Here is a 20,405-nt window from a genome sequence, read left to right as displayed (position 1 = left end):
GAATATCAGTGTGTGTGTGTGTGTGTGTGTGTGTGCAGTACCGCTTCGTCAGGTCTCCGGGCCGGCAGTAGGTGCACCTGAGGTGGAGGGTTGCTGTTATACTCTCTCACACGAGCACAGGTCATCATGCTCTCCAGAAACAGGTACACCGGATCCTTCTCCTTCTCCTTCTCTTTCTCCTTCTCCTGACCTTGACCCTGAGCCTGACCTTGAGCCTGTGACCGCGACTAGACACACATTTGTGTACATTGATTATTGCACTGGATTGGAGGACTGCATATAATTTCGTTGTACTCTTTTGCATAATGACAATAAAGATTATTTATTTGAAGTGAGTGATTGAGTGAGTGAGTGAGTGTGTGTGTGTGTGTGTGTGTGAGAGTGAGAGAGTCAGTGAGTGAGTGATTCAGTGAGTGAGTCAGTGAGTGAGTGAGTGAGTCAGTGAGTGAGTGAGTGAGTCAGTGAGTGAGTGAGTCAGTCAGTGAGTGAGTCAGTGAGAGAGTCAGTGAGTGAGTCAGTGAGTGAGTCAGTGAGAGAGTCAGTGAGTGAGTCAGTGAGTGAGTCAGTGAGTGAGTCAGTGAGTGAGTGAGTCAGTGAGTGAGTCAGTGAGTGAGTCAGTGAGTGAGTCAGTGAGTGAGTGAGTCAGTGAGTGAGTGAGTGAGTGAGTCAGTAAGTCAGTGAGTGAGTCAGTGAGTGAGTGAATCAGTGAGTGAGTCAGTGAGTGAGTGAATCAGTGAGTGAGTCAGTGAGTGAGTGAGTGAGTGAGTGAATCAGTGAGTGAGTCAGTGAGTGAGTGAATCAGTGAGTGAGTCAGTGAGTGAGTGAGTGAGTTGCTCTGCACACCTGAGCTCTGGGCCGGTGTGTGTGTGTGTGTGAGAGCAGTGCTCGTGTTGCTGCTGGTCTGGGAGCGAAGAGCGGCTCAGGATCGCCCTCACACACACTCCTCCTCCACAGGCAGGTCACCGGGAGAGCTGGAGCGGGTCGGGTGCCTGATCCGGGGTCAACGGCTGTGAACACAAGTCATGAGATAAACAACACTGCCTGAAATAGCGCAATGATGTAGAAATTATGTAGAAATAGAACACGAGACTCACGGAAGGCCATGAGGCCGCTAGCGCTGTGCATTAGCATGGGCTCCGGCGAGCGGATCAGGAGGATCTTGTGTTTGAAGCAGCCGCAGCTGAACATGCACTGCACGCGTCTGCAGTGTGTGGGCCCGCGGATCTCTCGGCCCAGACTCTCACACACACACCCCAGCCGGCAGAAGAGCTGAGCGCAAGAGTCGCCGCTAGCCTCCCGCGCGCGGAGCTGCGTCGTCATCACCGCGGGCTGCGCAGACGAACGGAAACAGTGTTTACAGGAAAACATAACATTGAAATTATTACATATATTCTGACCAAGTATATATTGCAAGTGTAGCTGTTCTCTAAAAAAACTAGAGCCCGACCGATAAAGGATTTTGAAGGCCGATACCGATACAAATATTTTTGGGTTTTGAAATCCGATATTCTATATCGGTCTGGCTCTATTAAAAACAACTTTTCCCTGAACCACACACACCCCACAACCACACAACCCGCCCGCGAGTAATTTGTTTCTGATGGCTCATACCTCTGACGTTAGCAGTGAACTCAAGGCGAAGCTCGCTCTCTCGCTAGTGATGCAAGCGGAATCCTTCCCATGACCCACGGCGTGTTCTTCGTGTATCAAGAGCTGCGCGAGACTATTAGCGGATCCATCATCAGCGTCTCTGTTAAACCTGAGCTGGAGCCGCCGGCGCTTTCTCCCGCGCCTGGAACGCACCTTCCCGAGCGTCACGCGGGACACTGGAGGATCATGGTCCTGATGCTGGTCCTGAAGCGAGCGCTGAGAGCTGCTCCTGGAGGACGAGCGCACGCCGAGCGCTGGAGGTGTGTACGGAAACACGCGCCGCGTCTGGAGGACACTGGCTAGCGTGCGCACGTAGCTTTGGCTTCGCACGGGCAGCTGATAGGCCACCGGCGCCGGAGAGCTAGCGGAGAACACAGCCGCGCGATCACTGATCCGCTGGCCTTCACTCGCGAGATACTCGTCCAACATGTCCGAGCAGAAGGCAGAACGGTTGCCTGAAACAAAACATCACATGATAAAGTGACGGCTCAAAAAGTGGAGTGTGTAAGCGATGCTTCATGTTGTTCAGTGTGTGTGTGTAAATGACAGAAAACACATCATCAGCTCTAAGTGATACACACACACACACTATAGTGTCCCGCACACATCAGTTTGGATGTTTTTAAACAAACCCTGACAAAAACCTGCACGTTTTAGTGTTGGACAATATGATGATGTTTATAACATTGATAAAAAGTGATCACATGGGTTTAGACCAATATTGTATTTATCTAAAGCATTTACAGGCTAATTTGCTTCACGAAATTATACAGGTGCTTTCGCATGTCCCCCGCTAGATCCAGTCCCTCGGCGGCTCTTCAGCTGATTATCATTATCAAGCGTCTGTTATTGTTTATGATTATGAGCGTACTGTCAGCTGCAGTCTTCGAGCTGAACTTCTCCATCCAGCCCTTGATCCGCGTCACGTCGTTCGTCTTCCCGGTCCGAGACACGAAGCCCGTAGCTGCACACACACACACACACACCAAGAGATGGGAACATTAATGACTGAAAATATTCTAATATGGATAAATTGCTAACATTTTACAATGAGGGTTCATTAGTTAACATGAAATAAAGAACAATACTTCTACAACATTTATTAATACTAAAGTTAATCTATCACTGCTGTATTTTTAAGTCCCCCTGTGGTGTAAATCCAGCGTTTAATGTTGTTAATGTGTGTGTTTAATCCGCTTTAACACACACCGTGTGTTAGGTTGATAAGTGGACAGCATTGCTGAGTATTTCCTCCTTAAAACTGCAGTGAACCAAAGACAGTCTCAAAAACACGCTTTGAAATCGCTGGTGTTTCTGACGTCACAAACCACCTTGTAACCAATCAGATCAACGTGTGATCGACAACCAGTGGTGAGCTGAGTGAGTGGAGGCGGGGCTCGATTTTAATATTAATGCATTGGGAACTAACATGACCATATTTTTTTTTATTAACAAACATTAACAAAGGGTTAATAAATCCTGTAAAACATGTTAATAATGTAAACAAACAAGTGATCTCATTACTGTAATTCGGCTCCTTTAAAAACACAGAATCCGGAAAAATAATCAAGAAAAAAAGTCAAATGTTATTTCATAAGTCAGGAAAATGTAATTTTTGTTCAACTTTAAATTAATTATTGTAGAATTGATTACGATTTCATTTAATTAGACATGCTTTTGATGATCAAAAATGAATTTAACCATTAAAACAGAATCCAGAAAAAAGAATATCTCACTCTGCATGTAATGAGTCTATATAACATATTAGTTTCAGCTTTCAAGTTGGATTACTGAAATAAATGAACTTTTGCACCATATTAGAATGTTTCGAGTTTCACGTGTAAGTTCAGCGAATTCACTGTTAGATTGTTAGCTGGATTACGCTATCGTCACTCGTAACAGCGCGCTGAGGACACCTGCTGGTTAAAGCCTGTGAGTGCAACAAGAGCCACTAAAACATGTTCACTTTGAAACCGCAGCGTGAGCTTACAATAAACAGACCGTTAACACACTTCCTTTAATTAAATGTGCATGAATGAAGCGAGCGCACGACTCACGGGAGGATGGTGTGAGCGCCGGCGGAGGCAGCGGAGCACCGAGATAATGCAGGTCTATGGGGGACAGCGGATCCAGGACACTCAGCTTCAGCCCCACTGTGGAGACAACACACACATGAACAGAGCAACAGACTGAGTGTGTGAGTGAGTGTGAGTGTGTGTGAATCAATGAGTGTGTGAACCAGTGAGTGTGTGAATCAGTGAGTGTGTGAATCAGTGAGTGTGTGTGAATCAGTGAGTGTGTGGGTGAGTGTGAGTGTGTGTGAGTCAGTCAGTGAGTCAGTCAGTGTGTGAGTGATTGAGTGTGAATCAGTGAGTGTGTGAGTCAGTGAGTCAGTCAGTCAGTGAGTCAGTCAGTCAGTGAGTCAGTCAGTCGTTGAGTCAGTGAGTCAGTCGTTGAGTCAGTCAGTCAGTCAGTGAGTGAGTCAGTCAGTGACTCAGTCAGTGAGTGAGTCAGTCAGTGAGTCAGTCAGTCAGTCAGTCAGTGAGTCAGTCAGTCAGTCAGTCAGTGAGTCAGTGAGTCAGTCAGTCAGTGAGTCAGTCAGTCAGTCAGTGAGTGAGTGAGTCAGTCAGTGAGTCAGTCAGTCAGTGAGTCAGTCAGTCAGTCAGTGAGTCAGTCGTTGAGTCAGTCAGTGAGTCAGTCGTTGAGTCAGTCGTTGAGTCAGTCAGTGAGTCAGTCGTTGAGTCAGTCAGTCAGTCAGTCAGTGAGTCAGTCAGTCGTTGAGTCAGTGAGTCAGTCGTTGAGTCAGTCAGTCAGTCAGTGAGTGAGTGAGTCAGTCAGTGAGTGAGTCAGTCAGTGACTCAGTCAGTCAGTGAGTCAGTCAGTCAGTGAGTCAGTCAGTCAGTCAGTCAGTCAGTGAGTCAGTCAGTCAGTGAGTCAGTCGTTGAGTCAGTCAGTCAGTCAGTCAGTCAGTCAGTGAGTCAGTCGTTGAGTCAGTCAGTGAGTCAGTCGTTGAGTCAGTCAGTGAGTCAGTCGTTGAGTCAGTCAATGAGTCAGTCGTTGAGTCAGTCAGTCAGTCAGTCAGTCAGTGAGTCAGTCAGTGAGTGAGTCAGTCAGTCAGTGAGTCAGTCAGTCAGTGAGTGAGTCAGTGAGTCAGTCGTTGAGTCAGTCGTTGAGTCAGTCAGTCAGTCAGTCAGTGAGTGAGTGAGTGAGTCAGTCAGTCAGTGAGTCAGTCAGTCAGTCAGTGAGTCAGTTAGTCAGTCAGTCAGTGAGTGTGTGTGTGTGAGTCAGTGAGTGTGTGAGTCAGTGAGTGTGTCTGTGAGTCAGTCAATCAGTGAGTGTGTGAGTCAGTGAGTGTGTGAGTCAGTGAGTGTGTGTGTGAGTCAGTGAGTGTGTGAGTCAGTGAGTGTGTGTGAGAGTCAGTGAGTGTGTGTGTGAGTGAGTGTGTGTGTTCACCGTGTTGCAGCGCAGGATGGAGGATCTGTCTGTTCTTCAGCTGCTTCAGGTGTGTCAGTAACTCGAGCTCTTGCTCAGAGATTCGCTCTGCTGTCGTTAAACCGGGATCAGGTGGCAGGATCTCCATCTGGGTGTGTGTTGTGTGTGTGTGTGATGCTGGAGTCGAGTGCACAGATTTCCTCATGTTTCCCACATGAACATCGAGCGCCTCCTGTGAAATAAACAGGAACAGATCCACCGGATAATAAACCTTTCATGTGGATAACTCCATAACTCAAGACATGATGTAATAACACCTCTACACACACACACACACACACACTAGGGCTGAAAAGCTCAATTTGAATTTCTTTCTTAAATACTAGCACAATTCGAATTAGAAAAGTAATAGTTAAAGGCAGGGTGGGAATGAGTGACAGACTAGCAGAAACTGCTGGATTTAGAAAGTGTCCAACAGAGACCAACTTGCTTTAATACAACTCTGACTGTGTTCGTCTGAAAGGAGAAAGTCATTTACACGTAGGATGGCTTCAGGGAGAGTAAATCTAATTGTAATTTTTGGGAGAAGGATCCCTTAAACCCATCATACCTTGGCAGTGAAGGAGACGAACAGAACTCCGTCCACGTCCTCCAGGTCGGGTTGCAGACGCACGTCCGGCTCCGCCGCTCTGTTGACCCGGCCCGCGGATCTGTAGTACCTCACATTGGACCAACGCTTAGCCTTGGGCTTCCACGCTCCCCTCGAGCGCCGGGCCCGCACACGCCTGGGAACACCGGCCGGATCGCTAGCGGGAGGAGCGGGACTCCAGCGGCTGCCCACGGGCTTCAGCGCTCGACTGATCCGAGACCTCGCCGGACCCGACCTCACGACTGCCGGATCAGGGCCGTCAGGAGACAGGATTCCTCCACGGGACTCGGGACGTGTTGAGCTGCCGTTCGGGAACAAGAGGAATCACGGTCATGTTCACGAACAATGTGTGGCTCACACTTATAAACACAAGACAGGTTTGAAAGATATGATCTCTACGAGCAAACGTCCAGCGGGAAACACATGAGCATTAGCAACACTTCAGAGTTTCAAAACACCACCTGCAAAGGATTGTCATTACTCTTTACTTTATTTTACAAAAGAGCACACACACACACACTCACAGGCAGACACACACTCACACACTAGGGGTGTGCGATATTGACAAAAAATGATTTCTTGATATTTTCAGGTATTTTCTCGATATCGATTATACCGAGTGTGTGTGTCGTGTGTGTACTCTGGCAGGTTTAGGACTGTCGTGGACGGCCGACTCCTAAAGTCTTCGATATTCTTCGTTCTCCGTGTGGCGCTCAGTTCACAGCAGGGTCGGAAATTTATTTACATTTTTTTTTCCAAATATGTTTCAATTGATTTTTACCTAATATTGCCATTTTCACCTTTATAAAGCCATTTTCTAAACCTAATTATATGTTTGCATCATCTTTTGTGTCAATTTCATACATTTCATTATTTTTAAAAAATAAGACACAATAGGGCTGTTACCAATCAAATGAAATCAGTATTAGTAACCTTGCCACTGTTGCCTTGCTTTTGGCTTGCTCAGTTGGGGATATTTAATATTTAATATCTAACAATATTATTGATCTGTGTTGAGCTGCTTTGCTACAATCTGTATTGCGAAAAGCGCTATATAAATAAATGTGACTTGACTATCAACAAAATCCATTTTTGCAATATTGAATATTTATGATATTTAAAATGATTTCAAATAAGAAAAGATACTTTAAATCTAAATTAAGTTGAGCCCACCAGTAGGGGGCAGCCCGTCGCTGTTATTGAGCGAATCACTGAGATTCAACCGATTCGTTCGAGCGGCTGATTCACTCAACAAGGAAACACCGCCGCGTGTGGCTTAGTTTTAAACTATCGTTGGCGAAATATATCAAAAACAGGCAAGTCTAAAATGTAAGTCACTTAATATTAACTTCTTGTTTATTAAACTTGTATAAAATCAATATCACATTTGTTATCATTCTGATATTTGGAGAAAAACTTCACTCTTGTGATATTTATTACTAAATGATATAAACAAAGACTAAATCACACTCGCACTAGTCTAATCTGAGTGTGTGTGTGTGTGTGTGTGTGTGTGTGTGAGGGATAGGCTTTACTCGATAGTGTCAAATCACACTTCGTTAAAACAATTACGATATTATCGCAGTTGATATATATATACATCACACACACACACACTCGCTAGTATACACACCTGTGCTGCTGATCTCCAGTATTCCCGCTGGGATCGTCCTCAGACGAACACCTGCCGATCGGAGCCAATCCCAGTTTATCCTGGATGAGGCGAGCGCTGGACTCGTCCTCTCGGAACGCCAGCATGAAGGGATTGCAGTCGATCTTCATCCGGGTCATCCGCGGGTTCTGGTAGCGGGTCACCGCATAGAACTCTGTCAGCGGGAACGAGAACACGTATCCGTCGGGATGAGGCTCGGGATACGCGGGAATCACGCGGAGTCGAGGCATGTAGCGGCGCATGGGAAGCAGGAGCACTCCGGAGTTCTCCCGGTCCCGATCCGGAGAGGAGTGTGTGAGCTTCACCTTATAGAAGGAGACCGGGCCCTCCATCCAGTGCTGACCCGGAGCCGGAGAGTCGGGATGAACACACCCCGGACGCTGAGAGTCGGGACGAACACACTCCGGACGCTGAGGATCCGCCGCTCCGTCACGCTCCCATGATTCCCCGTTCCATCGGTGGGAGAAATCATCCAGCGGAGTGAACTCCATCCGGAGGGAGTAGCTGAGACTCGGGTCTAATCCGGTGAGCCGGAACCGGCAGCACGGGAACATGCGTCTTCCCCGATCCGTCAGGATCATCTCCGTTCCCAGACTGTGGAAGCGGCTCCACACCGACTCGTTCTCCAGCCTCACCTCGATCCCAGCACCCTTCCCATGATCCTTCTCTCCCGATCCAGCAAATTCTGTCGTGTTTTTGATCCCAGTGTTTCCCAGCTCCTCCGCTGTGTTCTCCTCCATCGCTGCGGGACGATCCCACGCCGGATCATTTACAGGCTCATCCCGATCGGACACAGGATTCCCGGGATTTCAGCATCTGAACCTGCTGGAGAAACACAGAAAAATAAAAGTTTGCATCACTGAATCATTATTTTTCTGTTTATTACTGTGAAACGACCAACATGAAACGTGTGTGCGTCAGTGTGTGTGAAAGTGAGTGTTTGTGCAGGTGTGAGTGAGCATGAGTGTGTGTGTGAGAGTGTGTGTGAGATGAGTGAGTTATGAGAATGCATGAGACATTTTAATTGTTTATTAATAAACTAGTGTTTTCTGTGTCAGCGTCGGCTGCAGAGATGAAGTTAGAGATGCGGACTCGCCATCTTCACAGTGGTGAACGCGCACGTGTGTGTGTGTGTAATCCAGTAGCTTGTAAACACAACTTTAAATAGAAACATTTCTGTGCCTTTATTCATTTTATATTGTAATCATAAGGAAGTTGTAGTTGTTAGCTAACATAAACTGAATAGGCCAATTATATGTTTGTCAACATTCGGGATGCGCGCGCAGCATGGTTGCAGAAGAGGTAGCGCGGGAGAGGAGTTAGCTAGCAAAATGATACGTTACGTTATACATAGTAGTTAGATATAAACATTACATTTTATTGATTAGATGGTACATATTTAAAATGTTTTCCGCGTACTACAACAGCTTGTCACCCAGCGATAAGGACTGTTATTCAACTAAGCTTACGTTAATGAGTGGGATACGTCTGATTCGTTTGCCATACAGCCTCGTCCATCATGGTCATACAACGAAACGGCCAAGCATTCAGTGGCCAGACATACATAATTTCCTGATCGACACTGTGTTTATAGTGTTTATAGTGTGTTAAGTGTTTATACCCAGGAGAAGTTGAAAGCGTACAAATCTCATGATGATAACTAAACATAACATGTAAGTTACTATATTAATATAATAATTATGACACTTGTCTCTGGTTGACAACATAATACTAACTAAACAAACATTTTCCATAAAGCTACTTTGAAAAAGTATGTATTGTAAACAACGATATATGAAATTTTCCTAAAGATAATTAAAAACACACTTGATGTAGAAAATCTTCTCAGAATCATATGATTTCACACACAGCAGCTGTCGCCGACATGTCAACTTATGCGTTGGGGGCGGGGCTATCTGTGTGACTGACCAATTACAGACGAGGGGAGTGTTCCGGAAACCTGTCTGTAACAGCTATTGTTATTGTTGCAAACCTGTTTGGTGCAAATTAAAAATTAGTTTGGAGCAAATAAATTACACACTTCCAGACAACTGCAGGTTTATTATGATTTTAACATAAAACCCATGTTTTGCTATTTTATGCAATTTTTCCAAGAAGGAATATCGAATGAACGCGATGAGTTTTACTCATTTATAAGTTACTGTAGGCAGCTGGACAGTGAACATGGCGATCGCTGCTGCTACAGCTACAGTAATAAACACTAATTAGGGATCGTGCAACGTGTATTTAAAGTGAAGATTAACACAAACATTAACATAGTTCAGCCGAAGTTAGTCGAGCACGCGCACGGCGCGCGGGAGTCTGTCAGGAGGCTTCGAGACAACAAACACACAGAGTCTCTGTTTAACTCAGAACGGGAACGTCTGAACGCTTATAGATTCGAGTTGTTGCTCACTTACCTTTCTTAACTTGTGCAGGATTCAGTCTAAGTCATTATTGGACGTGTGTAGTGTAAGGTTTCTCGCTTCCCAACCGAAATGCCTCCCAAACCAACTGATCATCAGCCGCGCGAGGCGGGCAAGTGACGTCACTCACCATAACTGTTCCCTGCTCACGCGGTTCTTCCTCCGGACCAATGGCGGGCCGCTGCCTAATGCAGCAATGAGTCATCGAAGCGTGCCTTAATTCATCGGGAATAACGTGGGCAGTAATCAAAGTCCTTTTATAATAGTCTCTGGCAGTTATACAGTGGAGCTTTTTCAACAGAACATGTTCTCATACAATTAACGATACTAATTTTTGTGTGTGTCATTATTACGTTAATATACGGAGAGTTCATTTTTGAACCGAACAAAATTTTACAATACAAACGGAACACATTAATAAATAATCAATTTGTTTAAATGACTTTTTAATCGAAACGTGTCGAACAAAATTTCCTTTTTTATATTTTTTTTATTTTTATTTTTTATTAAAAGTAAAGAACATTACAATCAAAGTAGCACAGAAAATAAATAAATAATAAAAAATATCGAAAAATAATCAACAGTACAGTTAAAGTAGTAAAAAAAAAACACAGGACATTTAAACAAAATTTCCTTTTGTAAAATCCCTTTAACACACGTGACGTCGCGAGCGGCATAATCCTCCAGGAAGTGACGTCATATTTTGGAGGGAAAACAAACTTCGTTAAATCGATGGATTCGATGAATTCTGTGGTGTTTTGTGCTGTTATTCATCTTATCAGCCCCAATCGATCTCTCCTCCGCCATGCTGAACGTTTATGACTCCGAAACTCGAGTCAAAATGATCTTAGTGTTTCTCAGTTGTAAATACGACTTGAGGGCGTTCATGTCCAATATCCAACTAGTAAACTCGTATTTATGATAATTCTGATCGCGGATGTGACGTTCAGTTGTTGTCGTGTGTGGTTGAAATACAGTCATGAGATACAGGTCAAGAGATTGTTTATTATTTACACAGTTTCTGTTTAGAATATGTTTAAAGGATTAAAGATAGAAATATACATCATGACTAATAAAGAAAAACATTCATAAGCATGTTGTTACATTATTAATAGAAAAAACAAACTATAAGAAATGCTCAGACTGATGCATGGGCTGTAATGTAATCGATGAGTTTCCAGAACTCCTTGTGCGTCTGTAGCATCGCACCGCCAGAAGCTAATGCTCTCTGATCTCATCACACATTAGCATGAGCTCCACACCATCAGTTCATTTCTCAATCATTCCGAACAAATCCTGCACTTCTAGGAGTGTTTATGGCTGGTTCTTAATGAATCCGGAACTTCTGGAAGTGGTCGATGGCGGCACCCAAAGCCCAGCTGGTTTCCACGTTCCTCACCTTCTTGGTTAGCTGTGTGAACACAAGCATTGGCGTTAAATATCTAACCTGGAGGAGATTAAACACGACAGAAACACTGACGTACCTGCAGAACGGTGCTTTCTTTAAAACCAAAGCCGTCTTTCAGCAGACAGGTGATGTACGTGAGATCCATACAGAGGAACTCATTGGGTTGACTGCGCTTCGGCGCTCGGTTACACACTGCAACGAGTGAACTTTCAGTTTGGAGTTGTATAATATGAATTATATTGTACATATCTCAACATGCTCAAATATAAGATGAGAACATCTTAAAGGTAAAGCTCACCCTCTTTCGCTCGTTTCCTAAAGTCTCGGATCTTCACGGCTCCTCCTCTGGCTTCATCTGAGATTCGTTATCAGCAAAAAACAAACAAAACCAGCAAGTGAGACATTTATTAAAGGGTTAGTTCACCCAAAAATGAAAATTCTGTCAGTATTTACTCACCCTCATGTTGTTCCAACCCCGTAAGACCTTCGTTCATCTTCGGAAAACGAATTAAGATATTTAAGATATTAAAATCGCTCCTGCATACAGTCCATAGGCTTCTTGAGGGAATGACTCTTGCTGTCCCCGAAAAGTCATAAAAGACATCGTTAAAATAGTCCAAGTGACTACAGGGGCTCAATCTTAAGTTTATCAAACGACGAGAACACTTTTGTGCGCAAAAAACAACAAAAATAACGACTTTATTTCAACTATTGGTTTATTTCTCCCTCTGCGCGAGTCAGGTTACTAGTTTAATAGCGTAAGCTTCTGTTATTGTACGTCACACGCATCACACACACATGACCAGCGTCGACCAATAGTGAGCCTACGTGTGACGTAGCTCTACGCAATCACACTACGTTAACTGACTATAGGCTTATGGAGAAGGAAGTGAATAGTTGAAATAAAGTCATTATTTTTGTTGTTTTTTTGCGCACAAAAGTGTTCTCGTCGTTTGATAAAGTTAAGATTGAGCCCCTGTAGTCACTTGGACTATTTTAACGATGTCTTCAATGACTTTTCGAGGACAGCAAGAGCCAGTCCCTCAAGAAGCCTATGGACTGTATGCAGGAGCGATTTTAATATCCTAAATATCTTAATTCGTTTTCCGAAGATGAACGAAGGTCTTACGGGGTTGGAACAACATGAGGGCGAGTAAATACTGACAGAATTTTCATTTTTGGGTGAACTAACCCTTTAAATAAGTGCTTAATTGAGGGATGTTGAGATTTACTTTTTACTTGAAGACATTGGACAAACTTACTGACAATATCTTAAAACATTTTTTGTTGTTTTTAATTATTTGTGTACTTTTCTGTGTGTTTGCATGAGGCCTACGATCAATCATATCCATTAAGAGACACGAAACCAACTGAAGGAAAACAAGTTGATCAAAAACTATAAATCCAATATTTGGTGATAAAATAGCATAACCAGAGATTTACAAGACATTTTTAAAAGGCGGGTCATTTTTGACCAAATTAGGTGAAGGATTAAGTATTGTGGGTGGAAATAAAAAAGCTTATTTAACTCGTTCTTTATTATAGCAGGTTAAAAAAACTCATTGAGATTAAACTCTCTTACAAGAGTGTCCTGGCCAAGAAAGCAGCCACAATAACACACACGCATACAAACACACACAGTACACAAGGTACACAACACATTTGATGTTTTTCCTTTGGGAGATATCTGATGTTCTTACCGACGAGTCCGGCTTCCACAGCGTGATCGAAGTAATACGAGAAGGCGTAGAAGCTGGTGCTGTCCTGCAGCTCGACAGGCTGTTTGATGAAGCCCTTCACCACCTTCAGCATCTCCTGGTAACACGTCCTGAAGCCCCACACACCTGCACACATCAACACACGATGAAGAACACCTGAACACACATGATGAACACAACAACTGAACACATGAACACCACAACACCTGAAAACACCTGAAGAGGTGTGTGTGTGTGTGTGTGTGTGTGTTTTACCGTGGGTGACCCCGCTGAGATGGTAAGTTAACCCCCCGAAGCTGAAGTGTCCAGTGTGTTTTATGGGCAGACAAGAGCTTCTCCAAACCTTCTTCTCCAGACCTGCGACACACACATCAACACACACACATCAACACACACACACAAACCCTGAGCTAATCTCCTGATCCATGTTTTCCCACCGTCTGAACGCAGCGCTCCGAGCGCCGACAGCCGAGCCGCTTTGATCCCGTTCCCAAGGTAACTGTGAAGATGAGATATTATTAGCATTCATTCTTATTCTCAAATAGCGCTTGATTTTACATTATCCAGATGTCATTTCAACGTAGCTTCAAGTGTGTATGTGTGTGTATGAGTGAGTGCGTGTGTGTGTGTGTGTGTACCTGTGTGTGTAGAGCTCATACGTGGAGTTGAACATGTGGAATCTGCTGATGTAATCAGTCGGCGCGCTTTCAACGGTCTTCTGTGACGAACCAATCAGGAGGAAGCAGAACACGCAAATATAAACATGAAAACCATTTCTGACAGGAGATTTTGTCCCGAAACACAAATAAAAGCTCATTCAAAATATCAAAAAATAATATAAAAAAAACCATCCGATGTGTGTGATGCATGCAGACGTTTCATTGAGTTCTGTTTGCAATCCTCATTAGTTTCTCATTAATGTCGTACAGTGATTCTTCTCTCTCTGTTACAGTACAAAATGATCAGTAATGTAGTTCAGTCTAAAACTACAATATGTTTCTGGTAACCTGGCACTGACCTTTGACCTCGGGAGAAATGTGATCTGCGTGGAACCGCCGCCCAGGTCGAGGATTCCCACCGTCTTCTGTGCGCCGCGGCCGAGCCGACCTGAAACACTCAGCAAACACGCAGAAATCACGTCACAGTCACACACACCGAGACCTCGTCTGAGAGTTTGACTATGAATGAAGGAGCATGTGAACTTGATGTAAAATAACAGTTAGGTAATAAATACAATTGTTCATTGAAGTAAAACAGCATTAAATGTTGACAGAGATTCATAAGCTCATATCCAGCAAACACACACTCACCGGTCAGAAAGTTGACTGTGATCCAGGCCAGAATCCCTGAGAACAACACACATCTCTTTATAACACACAACTCACACACTTGTTCTGTACTCCATTTCTAGTATTGTTTCTTCACTTAAATTACACTCAAGGAAATTATAAAACTAACTTTATAAATAGACATTAATATATATTTTTAAATGGTGTCAAATTCAAACACACTAGAAGCTCCACTAGAGTTATTCTGGATATCAGTTCTGATGTTCATCATGTTTATTTGCTGCTGTAACTAGTAGTAAACAGGAGGAGATGACTGGTTCTTCTTTGTTACACACACACACACATTCATGACTGAATTTACTGATGAAATGTGCATTATTAATTATCCCAATGTAAAAACTAAATGCTCCTATAAAAATATATGATATTTCATTGGATTTTAGTAAGTGTAATTTTTAGTCAGCATACATTTTTTTGTGCTAAAATTTTGTGAACATTATTAAAGACCAGATAACTTTGAAAGTAGATTTAATTAATGTTCCTGGAAGAATGTTTGATCATAAATTTCATAAGCAGAGAACGTTCCCCTGATATATCTGGGCTAATGCTCCTTTATTCTAGTTCTACAGATTCCACACGGGCCGGATCCGGCCCAGATCCGGCACACACAGATTCCACACGGGCCGGATGTGGGCCGGATCCGGGCCGACACGATGTTGCCGTCTATATGTTGTTGTGTGAGGACAAACCTTCATTCGTCCCGTTCATGATACTGACACTGTCAGCGGGAACGTAGAACGGAGACTCGTCGAAGACGTCTCGGACCTGCAGACACACACACACACAGATCAGCGTTTTATTGGATTCAAATTAGTATTAAAATCAGCATAATTTTGCAGAACAATACAAACAATATTTTACAATTTAAACTACAAAAATTACCAATTAAATTCCATGCTGTTTGAGCTGTGTGTTTAATGTGTGTGTGTGTGTGTGCTGCACCTGCTCCAGGAGCGCGTGGGCTTTATGGGCCGGCATCAGTCTCAGTCCAGCGGTGGCTCTGAACATCACCGGCGTCCTCTTCCACTCCAGCGCAGGGACCGTCCTCTTGGCCACTCGCAGGAGCAGCGCCACCGTGTGTCCGGCCTGGGCACAGCAGCCGCACTCACTCACATCACTTACAGAAGTTAAATTACAAAACACATTACTCCAGTTACATCATCAGATTACATCTTCAACACAGGATTATTTTTCCCATTTATTGACTGACAGCTGTCCTGTCCCCATGTTGAGAGAAATAAAGGTGGGGTGTGTGTGTGTGTGTGTGTGTGTGTGTGTGTGTGTGTGTGTGTGTGTGTGTGTGTGTGTGTAAACATGATGGTTATTGTAGTCTAGACTAAATGTGAACATGCATTTACTCGTCTCACCTGCACAAAATCATTCAGTATTCCTCAAAATGAATAAAAACACTAAAATACAATTTTAGAATTTTACCCAAAACATTTGAAGAGTTCAGATGCAAAAGCCTCTAAATACCATTTGAAATTTTCTTCTAAAATTATCATTTTTATCAAGCTTATATATTCAAGTTCAGTAATTTCACTTAAATGACAATGAATAGGTAATCCTCATTGCAATTTAACTGGAATCACTGAACTTAAATATACAAGCTTGATAAAAATGATCATTCTAAAAGAAAATTTCAAATGGCACTTCATTTACTCTTCATTTATAATAATTATATTTGAGTTTAATGGTTTAATTTAATGGTTAACAATCTTTTTCAACAGTAGTAATAAACAAAAATGACTTTAGATTAGATTTAGTCTTCTGTATCCTAATGTTCCTTAACCCAGAACAGATGAAAGGTACTACTGTACTCTACTCTACTGTACTCTACTGTACTCTACTGTACTCCACATCTACTGTACTCTACTGTACTCTACTGTACTCCACATCTACTGTACTCTACTGTACTCTACTGTACTCCACATCTACTGTACTCTACTGTACTCTACTGTACTCCACATCTACTGTACTCTACTGTACTCTACTGTACTCCACATCTACTGTACTCTACTGTACTCTACTGTACTCTACTGTACTCCACATCTACTGTACTCTACTGTACTCTACTGTACTCTACTGTACTCTACTGTACTCTACTCTACTGTACTCTACTGTACTCTACTGTACTCCACATCTACTGTACTCCACATCTACTGTACTCCATATCTACTGTACTCTACTGTACTCTACTGTACTCTACTGTACTCCACATCTACTGTACTCTACTGTACTCTACTGTACTCCATATCTACTGTACTCTACTGTACTCTACTGTACTCTACTCTACTCTACTGTACTCCACATCTACTGTACTCTACTGTACTCTACTGTACTCCACCTCTACTGTACTCTACTGTACTCCACATCTACTGTACTCTACTGTACTCTACTGTACTCCACATCTACTGTACTCTACTGTACTCTACTGTACTCCACATCTACTGTACTCTACTGTACTCTACTGTACTCCACATCTACTGTACTCTACTGTACTCTACTGTACTCTACTGTACTCCACATCTACTGTACTCTACTGTACTCTACTGTACTCTACTGTACTCTACTGTACTCTACTGTACTCTACTCTACTGTACTCTACTGTACTCCACATCTACTGTACTCCACATCTACTGTACTCCATATCTACTGTACTCTACTGTACTCTACTGTACTCTACTGTACTCCACATCTACTGTACTCTACTGTACTCTACTGTACTCCATATCTACTGTACTCTACTGTACTCTACTGTACTCTACTCTACTCTACTGTACTCCACATCTACTGTACTCTACTGTACTCTACTGTACTCCACCTCTACTGTACTCTACTGTACTCCACATCTACTGTACTCTACTGTACTCTACTGTACTCCACCTCTACTGTACTCTACTGTACTCCACATCTACTGTACTCTATTGTACTCTACTGTACTCCACATCTACTGTACTCTACTGTACTCCACATCTACTGTACTCTACTGTACTCCATATCTACTGTACTCCACATCTACTGTACTCTACTGTATTCTACTGTACTCCATATCTACTCTACTCTACTGTACTCCACATCTACTGTACTCTACTGTACTTTTTATAAAAAGTAACACAATTAGTTACTTTTTTTGGGAGTAACGCAATTGTGTAACTTTCCCCAGCACATGCTCGCAAAACTCACAATGACAAACAATAAAATAAAATAAAATCCAACAGCGACTCACGATCTCTGGAGTGTCGGCGTACGCAGAGAGACCGGGCTTCAGCGACTGGAACATCTCATTATCCAGCACGGGCAATCCCTCTGAGGACAACACACACCACACACACACACACACAACAAACAACACACACCGCACACACGCACAACACACCGCACACACATACATTGCATCTATTCAGACATCAATATTAATACTTCACAATTTAAATCAAATATTTCTCATGTTCAAGTCATTAGAATCCGATTATTTTGCATTACAGTAATGAGATGTAAATTGAAAATGTGCTTAATAATCACAATGCAAAAATCTAATGCATCTAAAAATGTACAGTCCATTGCATTCTAATTGGTGTATTTTTATTTGTATTTTTAAATTTGAATTTTTAAATTTGTATGTGTATTTTTATCTATCTATTTAAATAGATAAATAAATCTGACATTAAACTCATTAGAATCTGATTATTTTGAATTACAGTCATGAGATTTAGAGAGAAAATGTGTTTAATTATTGCAATGCAAAAATCTTAATGCACTTAAAAAGGCTTAATTTTATTTATGAAAAAATAATATTTTTCATTAGATTCTAATTAGTGTAATTGTTTTTGAATTTTAAATCTGCAAAAATTTGCATAACAATAAAAACTAAATATTTGACAGTTTATTACAAACATCCATTAAAATCATGCATTAGATTATTTTGCATTACAGTAATGAGATGTAGAGGGGAAGAGCTTAATTAGTAAAATGCAAAAATTTTAGTGCGCTAAAAAAATCTTAATTTTCTTTACCTGATAATACATTAAAACACTTACGAAAACACTTAACCCAACTATAAATCTGCTTTTAATGCATGTGTGATCAGAATCAGAAGGTCTCGTGTGTGATTGACAAGGTAAAAAACAACGTAGATATCATTATCAATCGATATCTATATCTACGGAAGTGTATTGCATTCACTTGAAGAAAAAAAATCTACTCTTTTTTTTTAATTAATGAGTTAATTATCTCAGAATTATGAGATTTAGTCCTCAGATGTAAGTCGCTTTGGATAAAAGCATCTGCTAAATGACTAAATGTAAGATAATTTTTCATGGAAAAAATGTTTTTGCTCTGTTTTTCTGAATTAATGACTCGATTATCTCAAAAACTCAGAAATTCAGAAAAACAAGAGCAAAAACTTCATTTCCATGAAAAATTCGCTCATAATTCTGAGATAATTAACTCATTAATTTAGAAAAACAGAGTAGAGTATTTTTCTTCAAGTGAATGCAATACGCTTCCGTAGATATCACCAAATAACAAATTGTTATAAAATGAAAAATTTGATTCCTATGGATGACATTCGATTTTCGATTCCCAACCCTATATCATGTAGACACAAACTTTTGGATGCGATTAATCGTCCCACACAGCCCTAAATTTGATGAAGTTTGCCTCATCGATTGAAACGAGCTGTTCTGTACACAGCGCTGTGGAAATAAAGCGCTCTTCCTCACTGAGTCTCACCTCACCTGGCTCTCTTCCTCACTGACACCTGAGTCTCACCTGGATCTCTCTGGATGAAGGTGTAGACGTGGATGCGAGTGCCGGTGCTGCCCGCGTCGAACATGATGCTGTAGAAGATCTGACTGGCATTAGCAGGACGACTGAGCGAAGGAAGAGCGCTCCCAAAGCCCACTGAGAAACCAGCAGAAGAAGAAGAGGAGGAAGAGGAGGACACCTGGATCAGCATCAGCAGCAGCATCTTCTTCATCACTGGAGGAAGGAAAGACACACTGCCAGACTCTGACGGGGTTTAAATATCACACACACTCCCTGTTTCAGCAGATTATTACAGTAATTAACATGTTATATTATCCATAAACATGAATTTCCCCTGAGGGAGCTCCACAGATGGTCCGTCAGCTCTCCTTCAAATCCATCAGTCAAATACAGGACCGAACATGAGCCTGAACAATAACACACACACACACACACACACACCTCAGGTGCAGCTTCAGCCGAAATCAGTGGGTTTTCTTGCGTGTTTTCAGCATGTTTCGTGTTCCACTGCAGAATCAGCATTAAACTCTGCTGAACTCTCACATTCTACTCGTTTTTGCAGTCAAACGCTTTTATACTTTATGTCAAATTTAACTTACGGCGGTTGTTGTTTGTTAATGAATCAACGCGCTAAAGTTACACCCAAACCTTGAACAAGTTCAGTTAAACCTTTAAAACGCGAGTAGAAGGTTTGAATGTGACTCAGATTGTGAGTCTATTGTGTCGCGTTCATGTGTGTCGATGTATTGATTATAACCAGCTCGTGTTTTTGGCCGAACTGGAGTTTGAGTGACGGCAGCAGGTGATGACGTGCTGCGTGTAGGCGTGGCCAGAAATAAGAGACAAACACGTGATGTTTTTCCGCCGGGAACCAGGAGTTTTAAGTTTATTTAACCCTTATGCTGCATTAGGGACATTTTTGGTCTTTTGCAGTTTAATTTCTTTAAACCATTTTGGCTGTTTTAATGCAAATGGTATGACATTTGGCAAAATTGTGACTTTTTGGATACATGTAAAAAATGTGATCCCATTTTGCAAAATATGTATAACACACACTGTGTAGATCAAATAGTAACACTCAGCACCATAAAGACCAAAAATGGCCCATTGAAACCCATTAAAACGTTGTTTAAATCTGAGGCTGTCAGTAATACATGAAACATGATTTTTGCACAAACATCCTTTCATTTTGAAGCAAAAGCATTATATAGTGTATTCCACCAGATGACGTCACTACATATTTATTCCCTATGGGTGGAAATGCACCTTATTTTAGGCAATAGGCAATGTTTAATAGGTGGCCATTTTTGGTCTCTAACGCGCTAAGTGGG

The 20,405-nt window shown here is 42.3% G+C and overlaps 2 protein-coding genes across 3 annotated transcripts in view; both read right to left on the bottom strand.

Annotated features, from left to right (window-relative positions):
• The window catches only part of mgab (MAX dimerization protein MGA b), a 47,122-nt gene extending 37,161 nt beyond the window's left edge, over positions 1-9,961 (bottom strand). For both annotated transcript variants that reach the window (XM_089118999.1, XM_089119000.1), the window contains exons 1-10: positions 9,824-9,961; positions 7,365-8,228; positions 5,693-6,032; positions 5,104-5,314; positions 3,708-3,803; positions 2,522-2,614; positions 1,612-2,105; positions 1,095-1,329; positions 844-1,007; positions 42-227 (exon numbers count right to left, since the gene is read on the bottom strand). In XM_089118999.1, the coding sequence (XP_088975125.1) occupies positions 42-227; positions 844-1,007; positions 1,095-1,329; positions 1,612-2,105; positions 2,522-2,614; positions 3,708-3,803; positions 5,104-5,314; positions 5,693-6,032; positions 7,365-8,143 (2,598 nt within the window). In that variant the 5' untranslated portion in view covers positions 8,144-8,228; positions 9,824-9,961. The remainder of the gene's footprint in view (positions 1-41; positions 228-843; positions 1,008-1,094; positions 1,330-1,611; positions 2,106-2,521; positions 2,615-3,707; positions 3,804-5,103; positions 5,315-5,692; positions 6,033-7,364; positions 8,229-9,823) is intronic.
• Positions 9,962-10,814: 853 nt separating this feature from the next.
• entpd5b (ectonucleoside triphosphate diphosphohydrolase 5b) lies at positions 10,815-19,947 on the bottom strand. Its single transcript, XM_039690304.2, has 14 exons — positions 19,516-19,947; positions 19,078-19,287; positions 17,534-17,613; positions 15,247-15,390; positions 14,994-15,069; positions 14,266-14,301; positions 13,974-14,062; positions 13,594-13,673; positions 13,393-13,454; positions 13,211-13,312; positions 12,938-13,081; positions 11,536-11,592; positions 11,314-11,429; positions 10,815-11,240 (listed from the first exon to the last, which is right to left on the bottom strand). The coding sequence occupies exons 2-14, from the start codon at positions 19,283-19,285 to the stop codon at positions 11,157-11,159; spliced, it is 1,278 nt and encodes a 425-aa protein (XP_039546238.2). The 5' UTR covers positions 19,286-19,287; positions 19,516-19,947; the 3' UTR covers positions 10,815-11,156.
• Between the last annotated feature and the right edge of the window lie 458 nt (positions 19,948-20,405).

Source organism: Pimephales promelas, chromosome 13 (assembly GCF_988280905.1).
Source record: "Pimephales promelas chromosome 13, fPimPro1.hap1.1, whole genome shotgun sequence".
Lineage (NCBI taxonomy): Eukaryota > Metazoa > Chordata > Actinopteri > Cypriniformes > Leuciscidae > Pimephales > Pimephales promelas.
Note: the sequence above shows the minus strand (reverse complement) of the source record. Positions and strands in the feature narration are given on the sequence as shown.